This window comes from Catharus ustulatus, chromosome 9, assembly GCF_009819885.2.
Source record: "Catharus ustulatus isolate bCatUst1 chromosome 9, bCatUst1.pri.v2, whole genome shotgun sequence".
In the NCBI taxonomy this organism is placed as follows: domain Eukaryota; kingdom Metazoa; phylum Chordata; class Aves; order Passeriformes; family Turdidae; genus Catharus; species Catharus ustulatus.
Genome location: NC_046229.1, coordinates 26,280,800 through 26,299,545, shown reverse-complemented (window position 1 = coordinate 26,299,545; position 18,746 = coordinate 26,280,800). Strand labels below are relative to the sequence as shown.

General features: G+C 43.1%; 1 protein-coding gene across 1 annotated transcript in view; it reads right to left on the bottom strand.

The window, feature by feature from the left end:
• HMCN1 (hemicentin 1) overlaps positions 1-18,746 on the bottom strand; it is a 167,017-nt gene that overhangs the window by 74,822 nt on the left and 73,449 nt on the right. Inside the window, exons 22-37 of the mRNA XM_033067869.1 lie at positions 18,227-18,392; positions 15,894-16,021; positions 14,343-14,615; positions 13,409-13,504; positions 12,822-13,016; positions 11,697-11,827; positions 10,929-11,076; positions 10,336-10,462; positions 9,165-9,319; positions 6,954-7,232; positions 5,888-6,169; positions 4,851-4,959; positions 4,127-4,296; positions 3,686-3,840; positions 2,828-2,951; positions 515-616 (exon numbers count right to left, since the gene is read on the bottom strand). Of these exons, the coding sequence (XP_032923760.1) occupies positions 515-616; positions 2,828-2,951; positions 3,686-3,840; positions 4,127-4,296; positions 4,851-4,959; positions 5,888-6,169; positions 6,954-7,232; positions 9,165-9,319; positions 10,336-10,462; positions 10,929-11,076; positions 11,697-11,827; positions 12,822-13,016; positions 13,409-13,504; positions 14,343-14,615; positions 15,894-16,021; positions 18,227-18,392 (2,640 nt within the window). The remainder of the gene's footprint in view (positions 1-514; positions 617-2,827; positions 2,952-3,685; positions 3,841-4,126; positions 4,297-4,850; positions 4,960-5,887; positions 6,170-6,953; positions 7,233-9,164; positions 9,320-10,335; positions 10,463-10,928; positions 11,077-11,696; positions 11,828-12,821; positions 13,017-13,408; positions 13,505-14,342; positions 14,616-15,893; positions 16,022-18,226; positions 18,393-18,746) is intronic.

The following is an 18,746-nucleotide window of genomic DNA, read 5'->3' as shown; positions in this document are numbered from 1 at the left end:
TCAGCACAAGAATAATTTGCTATAAGCTCTTAGTAACTATTCCCCTGTTTTGCGCTACAATAATTAATATAGCAAATCGCTTTTTATATCTTACCAGGTAACAAAAACCACACATTAAAAAAGTCCTAGACACAGGCAGACTTGTTGACAGGCATACTCAATCCATGAAGTATTTCAGGTCTGCCTTACACTAACTATAATACTGAACTGACAGATGAAAGTGAGTATGTTTAAAGCTCATTCAGTAGAAATCAAATAGTCCTCTTGCCTGTGGAGAGGACATAACAAGGGAACAGATTATCTTTGGGCTATGTTCTCACTCATTTATCAGTGGGGATCACTGAATTCCTCAATCCCTCCTCCCTGTCAGCCCATACACTGACATTTCCCATCACACAGTCTCTAGCTGGTTTAAAATCACACAGTTAGCTCCACATTCAGCACATCCATTCTTTCCAAAGACACATGAAAGTGAAACCCTTTATGAGATGCTCCCCGAGGTGCACATGGATACCTGGCAGAGGGTTCCCAGATGCTTTGCATTCAAGATGGATTGGATTATTCACCACCACTGTTTCATTTAATATTTTTCCTGCATCTTCCAGACTGGGTGGTTCTGGGAAAACACAAAAGCAGCAGGTTTTCATTAATTCAGCCACCCAGCTAGCAGAGCATCCAATCACAAACTCATCTACCCTTGGAGAAACTTTGGGCAATGAGTTGCACAAGCTTCAGCTGCTGAGCGACCAAGGAATATCTCCAGAAAGTTCATCTCTAAAATTTATCTCTAATTATATAATCTCATTAGGGGTAAGAGGAATAAAACCTTTTTTTTTCTTAATTTTAGTTTTTTCAGGAAAAATGGAATTTAAAGTGGATTAGCAAGTAATGGGTACACAACACAAAACAGCAATGCTTTCTTGTGGCAAGCTCCTCTCACTTCACCTGGTGATAGCAAACTGAGTGGTGTAGACAGCTTTTACCTTCCTGAAGTTCCAAAATCTGAAACATGACAGAAATGCCAGATAAAGAGAGTTTGAATATGAAAACTGACAGCAAAGGAGAGCTTTATGAGCATGGGACTGACACTGAAATTAATTGTGATGCAATTATCACAGTCTGAATGTGGCTCCTCTTTCTAAGTCAAATCCACAGAGACTCTGCAACCTCTCCTTGCTTCAGTTTAAAGATTTCCAGTTATTGGTTTGGTTTGGCAATAAAAGTCAGCAGAGCCCTACTCTGTGACAATACTGTCACAGTCTATTCTGCACCTCCTGAAGATTCCCACATCTCCTTTGAGGACTGGGTCACATCAGCAATGCACAACACTTCATGACCACTTCTGAGCCAATTATACATAAATCATAGTGAGAGCATTTATTAAATTCACATGCAAACAACAGCTTCTCAAGTTTCCCTGATTCTTTTTATACTGTTTCTAGCTGCAAAAGAAAATTCCTTTTAAACAGGCTGAAAAATCCTCCCACAAGAAAATGTTCCTTTCTCAGAAAAGTTATTCCTGTAAAAATTTCCCATTCTCCAGGGTCATGGGGAATACCAGCATACACAAAAAGCTTGGATGAAATTAGTAATGCCAGTGGTGGTATATCACACATTGATTCAGAAACAGAGTACCGTAATTTTACGATTATAAGCCGCACTGAGTATAAGCCGCACTTCCTGGTGCCAGCAACTTTTCGTTCTTTGTCCATACATAAGCTGCACCTGATTATAAGCCGCACATCACAATACAGGGTGTGATAAAAGGTATCTGTTCTATCACCATCTGCTGAGGGTGGGGGCAGTGATCCTTATCTCAACGGCAGACATTCTGCTAATGGGCCATCCATTGAAACCAGGCAGGGCATTGTTCTTCATCTTTTCACAACCCATCCTTCCTCCAGCGAGTCGTTTTCTGCTAATGGCCATTGAGTCCCACTGTGGGACTGATAAAATTACTGCATCCCATTGGAAGTTGCTCCAGCCAGGGGGAAGAGCCCAACATTTCTTACCAAGATCAAAACAGAGGTTTTGGGACACTAAGGGAGCCCCTTTCTCTACTGGACTCCAGAGGAAAACCGGATTTCTCTACATCCCCATTGGACCTCCGGAGGGAAACTGCACCTTGTACAGGAGCACTGCTCCAACTGAACCACATCTGTCACTGCAAGGGGACTGCAATCACCATTTAATGGGACTGCTACCAACACTCTGCCTGATGGGGTGTCAGGTTGTACTCTGACTTTGTCAGGGTTTGGGGTTTGTTTCTTTGTAGCACTGTATTTCTATTTTAATTTCCCTAGTAAAGAACTGTTATTCCTAATTCCCATATTTTTGCCTGAAAGCCCCTTGATTTCAAAATTATAATAATTTGGAGGGAGGGGGTTTACATTCTCCATTTCAAAGAGAAGCTCCTGGCTTTCTTAGCAGACACCTGTCCTCCAAACTAAAACAGCAACTTTTTGTTCTCTGTCCATATATAAGTCACACCTGATTATAAGCCGCACTTCAGGTTCGGACCAAAATTTTAGTCAAAATGGTGCGGCTTATAATCATGAAATTACTGTACCCTTCTGAGGGTGGGTTAGTAGGAATGTGTTTGGCTTTTTGGGATACCTCTGAGTAGCAGAGGTACCTGGAAAGACATTCTGTATCCTTTGGTATTACAGGAGAGAGGCCAAACTATACAAAAGTGAGTTTTTGCCCTCACTCTTACTAAAGGAGTGGGACAGAGAAAGAACTGAGAGGTGGACGTGCAGAGGCAGGAGAAAAGTCAGAGCAAAGTGAGCCCAGGTGCACAAAGTGCGTGGACAGCCGTGCTCATTACCGTGTACGTGGAGCCGGGTGTGTTGCTGTGCCTCCCCGGCAGCATTGGTGGCCACGCAGGTGTAGCGGGCGGCATCTCCAGGCAGGGCCTTGCCAAGCTGCAGGACACGGCCCGAGGCCTCCAGCTGTTCCCAAACACAGAGAGGAGCCGTGTGACACCAGTGCCCCGTGTGACACCAGCGCCCGGCACAGCCGCTGGGCACCACGGCCGAGCTCGTCCCCTCCCAGCCCCGGCTCACGGAACAAGCAAACTGCTGGCTCACAGATTTCAGTGTCCCTGGAACTGCAGCATCAGGAAATGTACAGGTGTGAGGGGACCCGGCTGGAGAGGGGTGGGCAGGCAGGCAGAGGAGACTGCAGGCAAGGTGCTGAAAATTGTTCCAGCCATGGGAAATTAAAGCCACTGCAAGCACTCACCCCCAGAACATGGAAGCACCGGGGAGGGCTCTCCATGAAAAGGCAGGATCTCACCAGGAGAACGGAATTACAGGTAGGTGCTGCAGTGATTACAGACCAGCTCAGCTAATCCCACTTCACAGGGATGAGTGGCTAGAGCCACCTCACAATCAGCAGATAACTGTTTGACCTTGAAGGGCAAAGTACAACTGGAAGGAGACATATTCTGAATTTCCAGTCATGGACTCTCCTGATAAGAAGTGTCTAGTGGGATTCAGTGTGCTGAACACTGCTATTACCTGAGACACCACCCTAATCAGGTAAAGAGCCCCTCACTGCAGGATGGATCTTAAGCACTTTTGTATCACAGTGTGAGGAAAGCAAAAGGAAAAGAAGCATTAACATGTATAATTTAGGGCAATTACCTTCCATGGTTTGGAGCCCATAAAAGAATCATGCTTACTCTGATATTTCCTCTGGCTGTGTTTACTGGCTGTCCATCTTTTAACCAGGTTATGGAAGGGCTGGGGATGCCACTGGCTATGCACTGCAGTGTCACAGGTTTGTAGAGCACAACTGCTCTCTCAGAAGGCTCAGCTGATTTAATGGTTGGAGGAACTGCAAAAAAGCATCAGAAACAAAAATGATGCCTCATTTAAACATGTACATTTAAATATAGAGAGGTAAGTGCAGCTTCACTTCTACTTCCAGATCTAGTGGAAGGTGTCCCTGCTGTGGCTGGTGTCCAACCCAAAGCATTCTATGATTCTATTTCATCTAATCTCCTCTCCAGTTTTTCAACCTGCTAATGCAAATAAACATTTATAGAAAGTTTGAGCACCTTCTTGCCAGCTATGTGAAATAAAAGCAGTCTGCTGCTTCCTGCCCACCTTGAGTGACCTACCATGCACTGTAACATCAAATTCCTTTTCATGTTCTCCCGCCTTGTTTGCAGCCACGCATTTATAGTGGCCACTGTCTGACACTTGAGCTTGAGAGATGACAAGTTTCTGTCCATTTAATAAGACTTTGTGTCCAGCCTCCTCTCCAACTGGTTGACCATCTTTGAACCACCTATCAAAACAAAAGTTCCATCTCAGCTATCAGTGAGAGTAAGATCAATAACAATCTTAAAATATGCACAATTCTATTGAACAGAATGCCTCAGTAACTCTGTTTGCATTTCTAGGGAAGTCTGGAAGTGTCAGGCTGTATTCCCCTTGTCTGAGTGCCATTGATTGAAGGGTTTATCAGAAGGGAATATTGGGGAACAGCCACTAAAGAGTGTCAGAAAGGGGACAGTAGATATGACCAGAGGCAGAAAGGAACCTCCAAAGCAAAAGCAATCATAGGTGGCAGAAGAAAAGGGCACATTAAAAGTTGCATTAGTAAAGGACTTAAAGACTCTTGTTTTCTATCCTCATCTCCAGGATATGGATATTGGCACAACAAACCAAACTACTATAAAATGAAATCCTGATGTTGCCAAGTGAGTGCCTGATCAGTGGAGCCAGGAGTTTGTTCTCTACTCATTAGCCACCACTGATGAACACAGGTGGCTCACAGAACTCACCTAACCAAGCAGCAGATTTATTTGCAATTTTTCTATGTCATACCAGTGCCCTTACGTGATAGTTGGTGAGGGTGTCCCTCTTGCTGAGCAATCCAGTTCCAAAGGGCTATGGAGTATCACAATGTAGTCTGAGAGCTCATCTCCACCTTCCACAAATGGCGGCACTGTAAGAGAGAAAAATCCACCAACAGAAACATTTACACATCAGAAATATCAAAAAAGTCTCTCAAATATCACTGTTAAACACACACTGATTCATTATGAACCACTGTTCCTTTCTGAAGGGAAACATCTCTCCAGTGATATTTTGTGACTTCAAATCACTGCTCACTTTTTTACTGTTTATTGTTTGATTGGGTTTTCCAGATTCTGTCAGAAGAACCTTGTGAATGGGTGGGAAGGGGAGGCCTTTTGGCACCCTCTGTCAGCAGGAGGAGAAAACAAAGGTGCAGAGGATCCCCTTCCAGGTCCTGTTTACCCTGTCTCATCCACTCTGGCAAGGAAGCACAGCTTCTCCACTATCAAGACCAGTGACATTTACCTGCAAAAGCAGAAGGGATGCTCTATATCTGCATTCACTGTTATGTTCAAGTGAGCAAAATCTAAGAATCAATTCTTTACAGTTCTCTTCCACATCAGGAGAAGACCTCAAGCCATTCTGAGATACAGACTGTGGTAATGGATTCAAGGGATGCAAAAGAGAAAGTATTTTTTTCAGTATAATATTCAAAACTCTCACAACGGAAATTCAGAGAAAGATGTCCTCTCACAGAGGCAACAAAGTGATATTTTAAATGTATTTCTGGGATTTTCTTCTCTGAAGACGAGTAAGAAGAATTTTTGAGGTTACTGAGAATAATACTTACCTACCACATGCACAAAAATCCTTCAAGAACTAACCTGAAATTACAGGTCTTCAACTGTTCTGTAGCCTGGACAAAAAAGTTTTGCAGTACCCAGCTAGATACAGAGTGTGACTGACTGATCTTAATATATTAATACCAACAAAAAAAACCCAACAAAAAACATAGGTTTTACGGAAACTTTTCATCTTAGGTTTATGGGAACCTGATAAATCTGCAACTCACACACCTAAGATTTCAACGTCATACTTGATTTCTTGTTCTCCAGCTACACTTGTGGCCACACACCAGTACTGGCCCTGGTCGGCCTCCACAGCGTTCAGGATCTCCAGCTGCTTCCCCCCAGCCAGGACACGGAGCTTGTCACTTGCTTTCACTGGAACCCTATCTTTCAGCCAGGTCAGGAGAGGGGGAGGGTTTCCAGCAGCCTTACACTCCAACATCAGGGAATTCCCAGCAACCACCTGCCTGCTGTGGGCTGTGTCAGCATCACCCTCAATTACTGGAGGAACTGCAGAAAAGGAGAAATATACGCCATTAATTCTGTAGCCAAAAAATGTATTAAAAGAAAATGGGTTTGTTCTACCCACTCTGGCTCCATCTGCCATCATGTCATGCACAATTTCATGTAAGACTTTGCTTCTGGGCAAGGCAAGGCAGAGAAGTCAAATAATATAGCTCAAAATTACCCAGCTGTATAAAACAGAGGATATGCAGTATTTTGAGAGGGAAGAACTAGACAAGAAGGACTTAAAAGAGTACACTAAAGATCTCATCCAGAGTGGCTCTTTCAAGTAAGTATTGTTTAGCAGGCAGAAGGGAGATAGAGAATGGATATACATGGAAAAGAAACAGCTGAGTGGAAGAAAGCATGGTACCAAGGCCAGTGAAGGGAGGGCAGGGTTAGATGAGGTATCAGGAAGGAATTCTTCCCTATGAGGGTGATGAGGCCCCAGCACAGGGTGCCCAGAGAAGCTGTGGCTGTCCCTGAATCCCTGGAAGTCCAACACCAGGTTGGATGAGACTTGAAGCAAATCTGGGATAGTGGAAAGTGTCCCTGCCCATGGCAGGGGTGGGACTGGATGGACTGTAAAGTCCCTTTCGACCCACACCATTTTATGATTCTAAAAGTCAAAAGCTGTTGAAGAGTCCCATAAAACAGAGGGTCTAAATCTCCCTCCTACACAGCCTCGCCAACAGAGGCCAGAATTTAATGACAGGCACTGCAGAGGCTGAAAATCTCTTCCACAGCTGTTGTTCAGGAGCAGTAAGGCAGTCCAGGAGCTGTCTCTCACCATAGACATCCACGTGGAAGAGCTTCTCCGCAGCCCCCGCAGTGCTGCTCACACGACACGAGTACTGGCCAGAGTCTGACACCTGCGCCCGTGGGATCTGCAGGAACTGCCCTCTGTCCATGTACAGAGCCTGGGGGCTAGAGATCACACGCTGCCCATCCTTGTACCAGCTGATGGTAGGCACAGGGATTCCCTTGGTTTCACATTCCAGATTTATCAGGTTGTTGAGGAGCACTGATACCTCTGTGGTAATGTTTCCTCCCTTAATGCTAGGGGGAACTAGTTCAAAAGACAAAACAATAACATTAAAGCCTTCGACTACAAATGTGCAGATTTAAACAAAACATTAGAATGCTGTAAGAATAAAATATCTTCATCAGCCTTCCAACACTTCTGCACTGTTTTGTTTTGTTCTTTGCCCAGCAGAGCTCACCTATCACCTGTACAGTCCTTCAAGGTACACAAGGTGGAAAGCATGAAGAGAACACAGCAAAAAGGCCACCAGGCTCCAACATGGTGCCAGGTTAGGACAGCTGGGCCTCCATGCCTCCTGCAATGCATTTGGGCAGCCCTCTTCCCCATCTCCATCCAAGAAAGAGCCATGCCTTGGGAGGTGCATCCTCCCAGCAAGGATCCTGCTGTTGAAAATACCAAACACACCCAAGAGCCTCCACAACGGCAGTGGGAACTGCTCCATGCTCCAAACTTTTGAGGATGAAGTCAGTTACTTTGAGACTAAGTATGAGCTTAACAGTCTTGCTTTATGCTCCTATTTCTGAAGCTTTTTGGCCCATAGTCATTTCCCTTGCTCTCTAGGCAGCAGGACTCGGATTTTTCCAGCAAACAAGCTCTTGTGTAAATCAGCCAATATAAAGAGTCCATAAATCTCTATAGAAGCAATAAAAACACAGTGCGATTGGCAACGACTAAATTTATGGCTGCTGAAAGGACCAGACACATCTGGCAGACACATTGACTCCTCTGCTGCCAAACATGCTCAGTAGATCCACGGATTCCTCTGACTTCCATAATGGTCATTGAAAACAGCACTGCAGAAACGTAAAGCAAAGTGTCTGTGAACGGATGAATCCCCATCTGAGACAGGTCTTGCAGTTACCAAACCACAATTAAATATTTACTAATTTTTTTTGTACCAAAACCCCAAATCCAATGAATATGCTGTAACACACCCAGGTCAAAAGCAATGGCATTTCTCTATCAGAGATGAGGAATGGTTTTAATATGGTGTTTTGGGAAAAGATCAAAGCCAAAAGCAGGGCTAAACAGCTAAAAAAAAGAGAACTAGCATAAATTATCATTGAGGTTCCTCACTTACTCGCTGGGCTTCTGTTTGTCCAGCCAGGACTAATGAGAAATATAAAAGTAAAGTGAAGTTCCATTCTGCTGTCACAAATTCATCTTTCCTGAAGAACCTGAAATAAATCTACTCATCTGTGAGGATTTTATCTGGGGGGAAGGAGGGGGAAGCCATTTTATTCCTCTAATCTCAGAACAGCCACAATCCCCTGCAAGTCCTCCCAGCATTCTCTTTGCTCCTGATAGAAAAAGGTCTCACCACGACTGGTGTGCAGTCACATTCCTGTACCTGTGGTTGCTCTGTGCTTCACAAATGTCCCAGATGAGGGAAATAATGCACATTAAGTTCACAGAATCACACAAATTGTTCAGGAACAAATCTACAGCAAGGGAGGACTTGAGAGCTAACAGACTCAAATCCCCACCCTTCACACTCCTGGCACAAGAATTTCTGAGTCCCATGAAACACAGGGTGTATCTTGACACCAGGTTAAGAAAAATAAGGTAAAATGTGCATTAAGATCAAACTCTTATTAATTTTCGCCTCCCTAAGACAGATCAAAACAATAACGACAATGTGATATTAAAAATTCAGTTGAAATTAACAGAAGAATTTGAGAACACCCTTCAAGATTTTTTGCTTTCACTAATTAGAAAAAGAAGCACATAAACAACACTTCAAGGTGTTTTTCCAAGCCTGTGAAGAACACATCCATACTTAACTTCATACATACAAATACTCAAAAAGGTCATTTTGTGAACACGATTATTAAATTAAATTTACACACAAACTTTGTAGTATCAGAGAATTAATTTGCATTTGCCTGAGTTCAAAAAGAAACCTTAAGAGTAAAACAAGAGGATCTTCTGGGATCAGGCATTCCATAAACTTACCATGGACAACGAGCCTGACCTCCTTCACTTGTTTGCCAGCAGTGTTGGTGGCACTGCACTGGTAACGACCCTTGTCAACCCTGCGAGCACCCTTGATGTGGAGAACTTGGTCCCTGTCCAGGAGCTCAACATTGGGATCACCCAAAAACAAGGGCCTGAAACAGAGACCATTTTGCTTCACAGAATTCTGCCCCCACCCTTTCAGCATCAATTTAAACTGACTGCAAGAGGTCCTTTGGTGGCAGTAATTGTGCCATTCGAGAGTGACATTTAGCACTAAATTAATGGCATTAATCACAAGAATCCCCATGCAGTGAGATAAGCTATTACGATTAACTCTACTCCTAACTTCTAAAATAAATCAAATCACAAAAAGTACTTTGCTCAGACCTCCAGGATGCCAGCATCAGAGCCAGAGGCACACACATGACCTCAGCTCCTCTTCCTAATTTATTTAGTCATGCCAGGCCTTTGCTGATAATGAAATGTCAACAACTACACAGGAACAACATATCCATAGCAAAGAGTAAGGAATTGTCACAGCAGAGTATCTGTGAGTCCTGACCAATGCCTATACTGAACTACCTTGTTAAACACTACAAAACACTCAGCCCAGTTGGGTTTTCAGCTAATATTTAATTCTTCTTCTTCCTGGTGTGCTTTCCTGGAATATGAGATGAGGAATGGAAAATATGCAAGCTATGAATGTTTTCAAACATTTACTATATATATGCACATATAACCTTTCAAACCTTTAATGTATATATGCAGAACTGCACAATGCACTAACCAGCAAAGCATCTGATATGATTTCTGTCTACCAGTGAAAAAATCATCTCAGCTAAACAACTGCATTTTAACTAATGATGTACATAAAATAATCCAGGTAGAATAACTCACAGAATAAACTAAAAGAAATGGTTCTGCTTATCTTGCTTCAACCATCATCTCGCTTCAAAGACCCAAAATTTGGTCTGCAAGTGTCAAAAATGGGTGAGTCCAGAAAGAAAAGTGGAATGTTAAGTTTTGATTAAAAAATTTACCACCTCACACCACCCCAAATTCTGATGACACTCAGTTAACACTAAGTAGTTAAACACTGCACCTCCTTCCTCTCTGCTCTAGGGGAGGAAGAGCCTGACACAAACCACAAAAGTTGCATTGTACTCACTTGCCATCCTTGAACCAGTGAATGTCAGGAACAGGGAAGCCTTTGGCTCTGCATTCCAGACGGATCTCCTGGTTGAGGATGACTGCCACTTCACCAGGTGTATCAGCACCTATTACGCTCGGTGGAACTTTAAAAACACAAACATTAAGGAAGGACTAGTATTTAGGCAGGGAAGCTGTGCCCTGTGACTGAAGGGAATGCGGCAGTGGATCTTAATATTCCCTTGGAACAATTTTAGTATTCCCTGCAGAGGGGAAATTCTGCAGATCACAACTTGCTGTCTGTGACAACCACTTCCACACCTGCACTAGTGAACTGTACCTGGGAACACCCCTTTGTCACACTGCTCACCCCAAATACAAAACAAAGCACCAAAGCCCAGAAATCAAAAGCAATATTTTGTCTGTGTTGCTACAAGAATGGCAAAAGTTTAAGCAATCAGTGCTTCAGCATCCAATAAATCATGGGCAGTGAGAGGAAGAATCCATTTATAATGAGTTAAAATTAATTGGCTTCTTAAATATCAACTGTTTTTCCAATCACAGCTAGAACCCAAACCAAACAAAAATCAACCCCAAAGCCATGGAACTAACCAAGTATATGCAGGTTAAACAGCTTCTCAGAACTTCCTGCTACATTTATGGCTTTGCATGAATACTGTCCTGCGTCGTCAGTAGCAGTTTTCAGGAGCTTCAGTATCTTCCCACTGTGCAAAATCTGGAGAGCACTGTTTTCCACAACCTTAGAGGAACCCAAGACATTAGCCTTATGTGATCCAAGCTACAGCAGCCAAGTATCACAGCTGGATTTTTATAAGAAAATGGTAGTTTTAGTGCAAGCATAATCTGTTTCCCTTTTCAGTTTCAGCACTAATCTCTTGCCCTGCTGCAATGAATTCAATATGGTTTGTAGCTCAGCCTAGGGCAGGGAATGGGGAAACTCCAACCAGCAGCAATGGGCAGTGCCAGGAGTGCATAAAGGGACCTCTACTCATCGTAAACTATGACTTATCAGCTGCAGGTGGAAACAGAGGACTCAAGGATAATCCTGAGGAATTAAATTCTCCTCCAAAAGTTCTTATTTCTCCATCTGTAGAATGAGAAAAATGGCAATATTGGTCCCCTCTGCATGGATTTGCATCTAAAATATGGGGGGATTGCCAAGGCCAATTTCTAAGGGAATACTGAAAATAAAGAGTTTACTTGTGACTTGCAGAATTAACAGATGAGCCATTTTTAGCTGCCTTTTTGTGGAGGTGTTCTTAGAGCACTTAAATATACAAAGGCATTTACCTGTATTTATTTAGAATGAATTCTCATACCAAGCCCTCAGAAGTACACAGTTAGATTAATCCCACATACCTGGATATCATCCTTATACCAGGAGATGACTGGAACAGGGTTACCAGTTACTTCACAGAATAGACTTGCAGGATGATGAACAACCACGGATGTATTTGTCACCTTATCTTGATCTCTAATTTCAGGAGGAACTGCAAGAAAGCTCACCATTATGATTTAAGTCTTCCTATTCCAGTGATTTCTCCCTTTCTCCTTTCCATCCCAGTCAAGGACCACTATAAATCAAAATTTCTCAAACTCTTCTCATTCCCTTCCCAACATTTCCGTTTGTCTTTAGGCTCTGGACGTATCTCCCTACATCTTTTCTTCCCTTTGCCTAAAACAGTCTTCTCTTGCCCAATAACAACTCCCAGTGAAATTCACTCAACACAAGCACCATCAACATTTTAAGAGCATAATCTTAAAATTAATCTGAAATTTAATCTTGAAACCTAGTGTTATTTGTTTAGCATATGAAAGAAGCCTATTCCAGAGTCATCCTCCCTCTTCACTGGTCCAGTCATGCCCAAGAACCCCATCTGTCATTTGTCCCACTATAAATGCAGAGAATGGCCCTAAGTGGTTGATTAGAAAGTTCCAACTCCACTGAGAAACCCTGCTGGCATGAGATGGAATTCCTGCTCTTCTCAAAACAAGGATATAATCCTGCTCAGGCACTAGAACTAACTGTCATGGGAAGTGAACAAGGCTGGAATAAAAGTAGTCTGTAGGGTTTCTATTTCCTAACTAGGATGGAAGAAGAAGAGCAGTAACTAGAAATCTCCTAGTCTGTGATCATTCTGATAACTTTTCTCTCATTTGAAATGCAGACCTAGCCCTCAATCTCTAAGTTCTACACTACAAACCTTCATTTGTTATTTGCATTAAAATTTTCAATTATAACTGGAGTTTCTATGAATAAGATGTACCTGGATCCTTGAGCAAAACAAAGATGGTTTGTGCATAAAGTCACAGAGAACAGAAAAAACAGGGGAAAAGAAAAGCTATAGAGAGTGTCAGAAAAACAGGAAGTACTCAGATTTTAGAATTCAACAGCACAAGGGCAGATTTAGGCCATGCAACTTGCAAGAAGAAAATAAGATACTTTTCCAAGCCAGCTCCCCAAGGGCTGTATGGATTATTTACCATGGACTTTGAGGCTGTATCTCCTCTGTGTGCTCCCAGCCTCATTGGTTGCCACACAGACATAGTCCCCACTGTCCGAGGGTGTGAGGGCAGCTATGACCAGCAGGGTCCCATCCTCCAGCACCGAGAGCCCCGGCTCAGCCCCGGTCAGCTCCCGCCCGTTCCGCAGCCATTTTACGGCAGGCTTGGGAATACCTGTGAGGAAAAGGGGAAACAGCCACAAATGCTTCACTCAGTCAGAACAAGATTGATTCAAACAACTCCTGCTGCTTGCTGGAAGTCTTGCTGGAAGGACAACACACAGGGAGGCCAGAAGCTTCCAAGAGGAAGCCCCAGCTGTTCCAGGATCATTTTAACATTAAAAATCTTCGTCCTAAATATTGTAAATCCTTGTTGGCTAGCAATGACTTTCCCCAGGACTTCCACACACAGTGGTTATTTAAATCACTGTTAGTTTGAATTTTTCCATATAAAGCATACATGGAAAATACTGTGTGGATCAGACATTTTTACAGGAGCATTGCAATTTGCAGTGGTCAGCAGAAAAAGATCCTTTTGTCACCACAAGGGGTAACCAAGCCACTAACCCTTTGCAGGGCACGGGAACGCAATGCGCTGGTTGGCCACTCTTTCTTGGAAGGGGCTGTTGAATGGAGGGTCCAGGTCCTCGATAGTGGGAGGCTCTGAAAGAAAATCAGACACAAAAAACTGCTTGATCCCAGCTCCAAATATAAAAATACAACTTGACAATACATAACACTAAGTCTCATTCACACAGGTCACATCCCAATAACCATTCTTATATTGACTGGAATGGGTACTACTCAAGTAGTTTGCATTTTGGTGGGAATATTTAGGAAGTAAGCAGTACAAAGAGGCTTTCAAACTTGAAAGAAAATAGTTCTCTTTAAATCTTGTTATATTTATTTTGAAGGCAATGTTTCTGCATAATCTGAAAAATATTTTAACTGTTTTTTCCCCACACCACATATTTTACTGCTACTGCCATTCTTTGTTCCTCAGGTCTCATTTTAAACTCCTGTGCAGACTGAGACTATATGAAGAATATTCTTAATAATTAAATAAAGTTACTGAGAGTTCTTTGTTGTGCATAGGAAGCACTTCTCAGCATTTCTAATCCAAAGAGATCAGAATGTTGCCTTTAGATTTCTGTAAGGAAGAAACAGCTCCTGCTTAGCTTAAGTCAGTCACGCTCCATAGACATCTGACAGCCCCTCAGGTGAGGAGTTATGCTAAGTATTTAAATTGGCACATTGACCACTTACCCTTTCACCATTTCAACATCCTTTTTTAATTTAAATATATATACACAGAGAGTGCATGCCTTTTTTTTATATCTGCAACCTCTCCAAAGACTATTTGCTCATTTTAATTCTCCTCAACATCAGAACACAACATCTAAACCAGATGTGGCTTTTGCATCATGTAAAGCCCTGCCCTGCAAGGCCCCAACACCATGCCAGTGTGAGCCAGGGCAGGAGTGTGGCCCCAAACAAATACCTTGCACTTGCACTGTGACCTCTGCCGTGTCACTGCCAGCACTGTTGGTGGCCACACAGGTGTAGATGCCAGCATCAGGGAGCTGGATGCTGCTGATGCCCAGAGCTCCACTGGGGCTCTGCAGGAACCTCTCCCCATCTGCAGGCACGGCACTTGTGCCTCGGAACCAAAAGACTGCCGGGGCAGGGATGCCCTGGGCACTGCAGGGAAGCTCCACTCGCTGCCCAGCCTGCGCTTTCAGGACTCGAGGCCCACGCTGGATCCTTGGAGGAACTGAGGAAGACAAGTTTAGTCTACAGAAATGGGAAATAAACAACATACACGATTGTCCCTAAGGCTGGGAGAGCTGGGGGTCTTCAGCCTGGTGAAGAGGATTCAGGGAGACCACAGAGCACCTTCCAGTGCCTAAAGGGACTCCAGGAGAGCTGGAGAGGGACAAAGGATGGAGGGACAGAACAAGGGGAAACTATTTTAAACTAAGAGAGGGGAGATTAAGACCAGGTCTAAGGAAGAAATTTTCTGTTGTGAGGGTGGGGAGGCCCTGGCACAGGGTGCCCAGGGAAGCTGTGGCTGCCCCTGGATCCCTGGAAGTGTCCAAGGCCAAGCTGGACAGAGCTTGGGGCACCCTGGGATAGTGGGAGTTGTCCCTGCCCATGGCAGGGGGTGGCACTAGGTGACCTTTAAAAGTCTCTTCCAACTCCAAATATTTTATGATCCTATGAAATTCTTTTCTATTTTTATAATTTTAGAAAATGTTCCTTATTTACTGAAATCAAACGCCCTCAGGTGACTACAGAAGCAGCCCTGCATGTTCTCTGCACAGAATAGGATGGGAGATATCCTGGTGCTGAATTTATATGAATAAGCCACAGTGCACGACTCCCATGAGCACTGTCATATTCTGAGCACGCTGGAAGATCTGTGGGTACTGGCTCCTCATAATACAAAACAATTCAAAAGTTTTTATGATAGAGTTAATCACATTGTCCTTTTGGCATTTTAATTTCCTTTCTCTAATCCCTGACCTTTGTACACTTCCAAACACAAGTTCAGACAAGGAGATAAAATGTAACTGGAAGTGATTTCACCAGTCCTACAGAATAATATAAATCCACCATAAGTCTTTTGCCACAACATTTTTTTTCCTAAGGATCATTGGTAATAAAAAGACATTCAAAAATGCCTGAAACAATAACAAGTGACATTTTTCCAGACTTGACATTGTGTGAGTGTTTAAGAGACAGTGGTTAGGCCCCAGTACAGGGAGCGCAGGAGACAAATGAGTGACACGAGATAAAGGTAAGAAGAGGGAGAGGGACAGATCCTGGTTGGAGCCACTGGACACCTTTACACATATCTATGTATTTGTGGGTGTTTATACAATATTTCTTTCTCACAAAACTAGTAAGTCACATATGAAGATAATACAACCTGAAAGAACAACAACTGAGAGGACTTAATGTCAATTAGGAAAAAACTTTGAAAACCTCTTAAATATGCTCAGTTCCATGTGGAAACTTGCAGATGGTGAACCCTGGAGTTCCAACTCACCATGTACACTAAGCTTCACTGACTGAGTCACGTTCCCAGCAATGTTTGTGGCAACACAGATATACATTCCACTGTCTGAGACTTGGGTCTCGCTGATCTTCATTGACCCTGAGGGGAGCAAAGTGTGTCTGGAAAAAGAAGCAGCAGATAAAATGTATAAACATGTATGGAAAGGCAAATGACCTCTCCTTACACACTGCTAATGATTGCTACAAGCTAAAATAACACCACTCTTATCATATTACACAACTATGACTTATATTTACTCATTTTTTTTCTAACTCTTTATGGGGCCCCTATATTCAGAATACATAGCAAATATGTAAAATTTAAGATCAAAATTACAAAATTTGGTTCTAGATATTTATAAAACTTGTCAAAATGTGATAGAGGGAGAGAAATAGAGCTCTTCACCCTCTTGTTAAAATTTTTTGCTAGCTGAGGTCAGCAGGGTGAGAATCATTACTGCTCCATCCTGGCAAAAAATGATGTTATGATGACTCAAGATGGAAGACAGGATTTTGATTCAAAACTGCCAGTTCTGGTGTTTATAGTAATTGCCATTATTCCTCAGTAAATAATTAACTACACAACATGAAGTTCTTCCACAGTTCTGGTCACAGATTTGTAACATCAGAAGCTACTTCGGCCAGGTAAGCCAAAATCTTCTGTAGGAGTCAAAGGTCATAGAGGCAGGGGGAGTAAGTGAGGAGGGAATAAAAAATGATGGCTAAGGATTGGCAAGAGGAAATTCAAGCCTGGCACCCAAGGTAACATCCAGAATTGGTGGGAATTGGTGGGATCATCTGTCTTCCTTTCCGTGGCACTAATTAGGACATTACCATAAGGATATGAATGGTGAATTTGGGGATTGCAATGGCTGGAGAAATGAATGGAAGGAAAGTGAAATGTATTTTCTCCAGTGTAAAATCTGTCTGATGCTACAATTCCTCCTCACTGTATATTTCCAAACTTTTTGGCACTTTTTTTCATAAGCCCAAAAGACAAATTTCTGAGGCAACTTCTCCTGCTTGATTTTGTCCAGTAATTACATTTTCTTTCTGATAAAAGTTCCTTCATATCTGATTTCCCTCTCCCTTTGTTTACTGTTCACATTTCTAACAAGATCTTTGGGTGGTCTCAAACAATTCTGTTTGGACTAATCTGTAACATTTGCTGACATCTGTAAACAATTTTATGGAATGGGCTGAGCTGGACTTCTGTTCCTCTGGACAACTTGGATCTCACCAAAACAGCCATGAGCAAGTACACTAATTTATCAGTGTCTCCTGAGGTAAAATGAGGACAAGTAAGAGACCAAGAATGCAGATTTGTTCGTGCATGCAACATGTTCACAGGACACAGCAGAAAATCCCTCATGGATTACTGAGAACAAGCCAAATGCCTGCACATGAGCCTCCTTCAGCAGACATGGGGGCCAAAAGATCTGCTGAGGCTGCCACAGGCTCCCAGGAATGCCTCCAAGGTGCAGGTTTGGCCAGAGAAAGAGGATCTCCAGTACAATTCCTTAGCTCAGATGTTGGCTGATTCCATCCATGGGATCACTGGGAGACACCAGCAAGCACAGTGTGCCTGTGGCCAGCCTTGCCATCCCCTATTTCCTGGACACAGCTGGTGCCTGGCCCTTCTAAGGGACCCTGAGGAGCAGAAAGCAGCAGTACAGCCTGTGACAGTACCTGGCACTCCAATGGGGAGCATCCAGGGAATAATCACCAGCTCATCTCCCCTCTTGTTCTGTGCCACATTAAACAATAAGGGGAAACTCCAACACTGTCCAACAAGCTCTTCATTCTCTAAGGCTGTCAGTTCAACGTTTTACAAGTATTTAACTCTGCTTTTGCATGTTCAAAAGTCTCTGGTGAGTTTTTGGATCCAAAACACAGCAAGCAACATACCCTTGTCAGCACATCCAAACACTTATCACCATCATCTGTATCCTACTGGCAGCCCAGGGTTCATGTAAAGCACAGACAGTGCTCCCCTGAGTACATAAGTACATAAGAAAAGAAACAGTTTTTAAACAATTATAATCATGCACAGATGATGTGGGTCTCTGGGCGCCACCACAGTACAAATACCCAGGATCTTTTTCGTCCTAGCCTCGTGAGACTGGATATAAGCACATGGTGGAATGGGAGCTGTGCAACCATGCACAGGCTTAGCAGGCTTGTGAAAGAGAGTTACAACACCCAGTACAACAGGTCAGGCAGGACAAAGTAGTTCTGTGCCAATCACAAATCACACATCCTTCCAAAATCCTGACAGTTTAGAGGCAATTTCACTTTTATTTTATTTTCATCAAACATTGTTACCTTGGAGAGAATGGAGATACCAGCTGCATGTCTTTGGCCCAGGTAATTATGGGGGGTGGCAAGCTCCTCACTTCACATGGAAGTGTGACATCTTCCCCTGCAATTACTGAGACCTCTATGGGCTTATCATCTTGCTGGTCTCCAGGCCTGGACACTCTAGGTTTCACTATAACATGGAACACATTAAGAAGCTGCAATGAGTATACATATTTATACAAATGTAACACCATACAACATATTTTTTTATCAGGTATAAAATATTACAATCCTGTTTTAATGACCTATCTGCAGTAGAGAAAAATCATGCCATGCTGATGTACAGTGCCTGTAGCTCATATACCAGCTGATGCCCACATGGAACACCACAAATACCAGAAAGCCTGGACTATCCATTCAAAAAGACGGGCACAACAGATGGCTGCAATTCCTGTGTGAGTCGAGTTCTGTATTGCACAGGTAGTTAGCCTACACCTACACCAAATTTTAATAACATTGGATTGATGATGACAGGAAGGCTTGG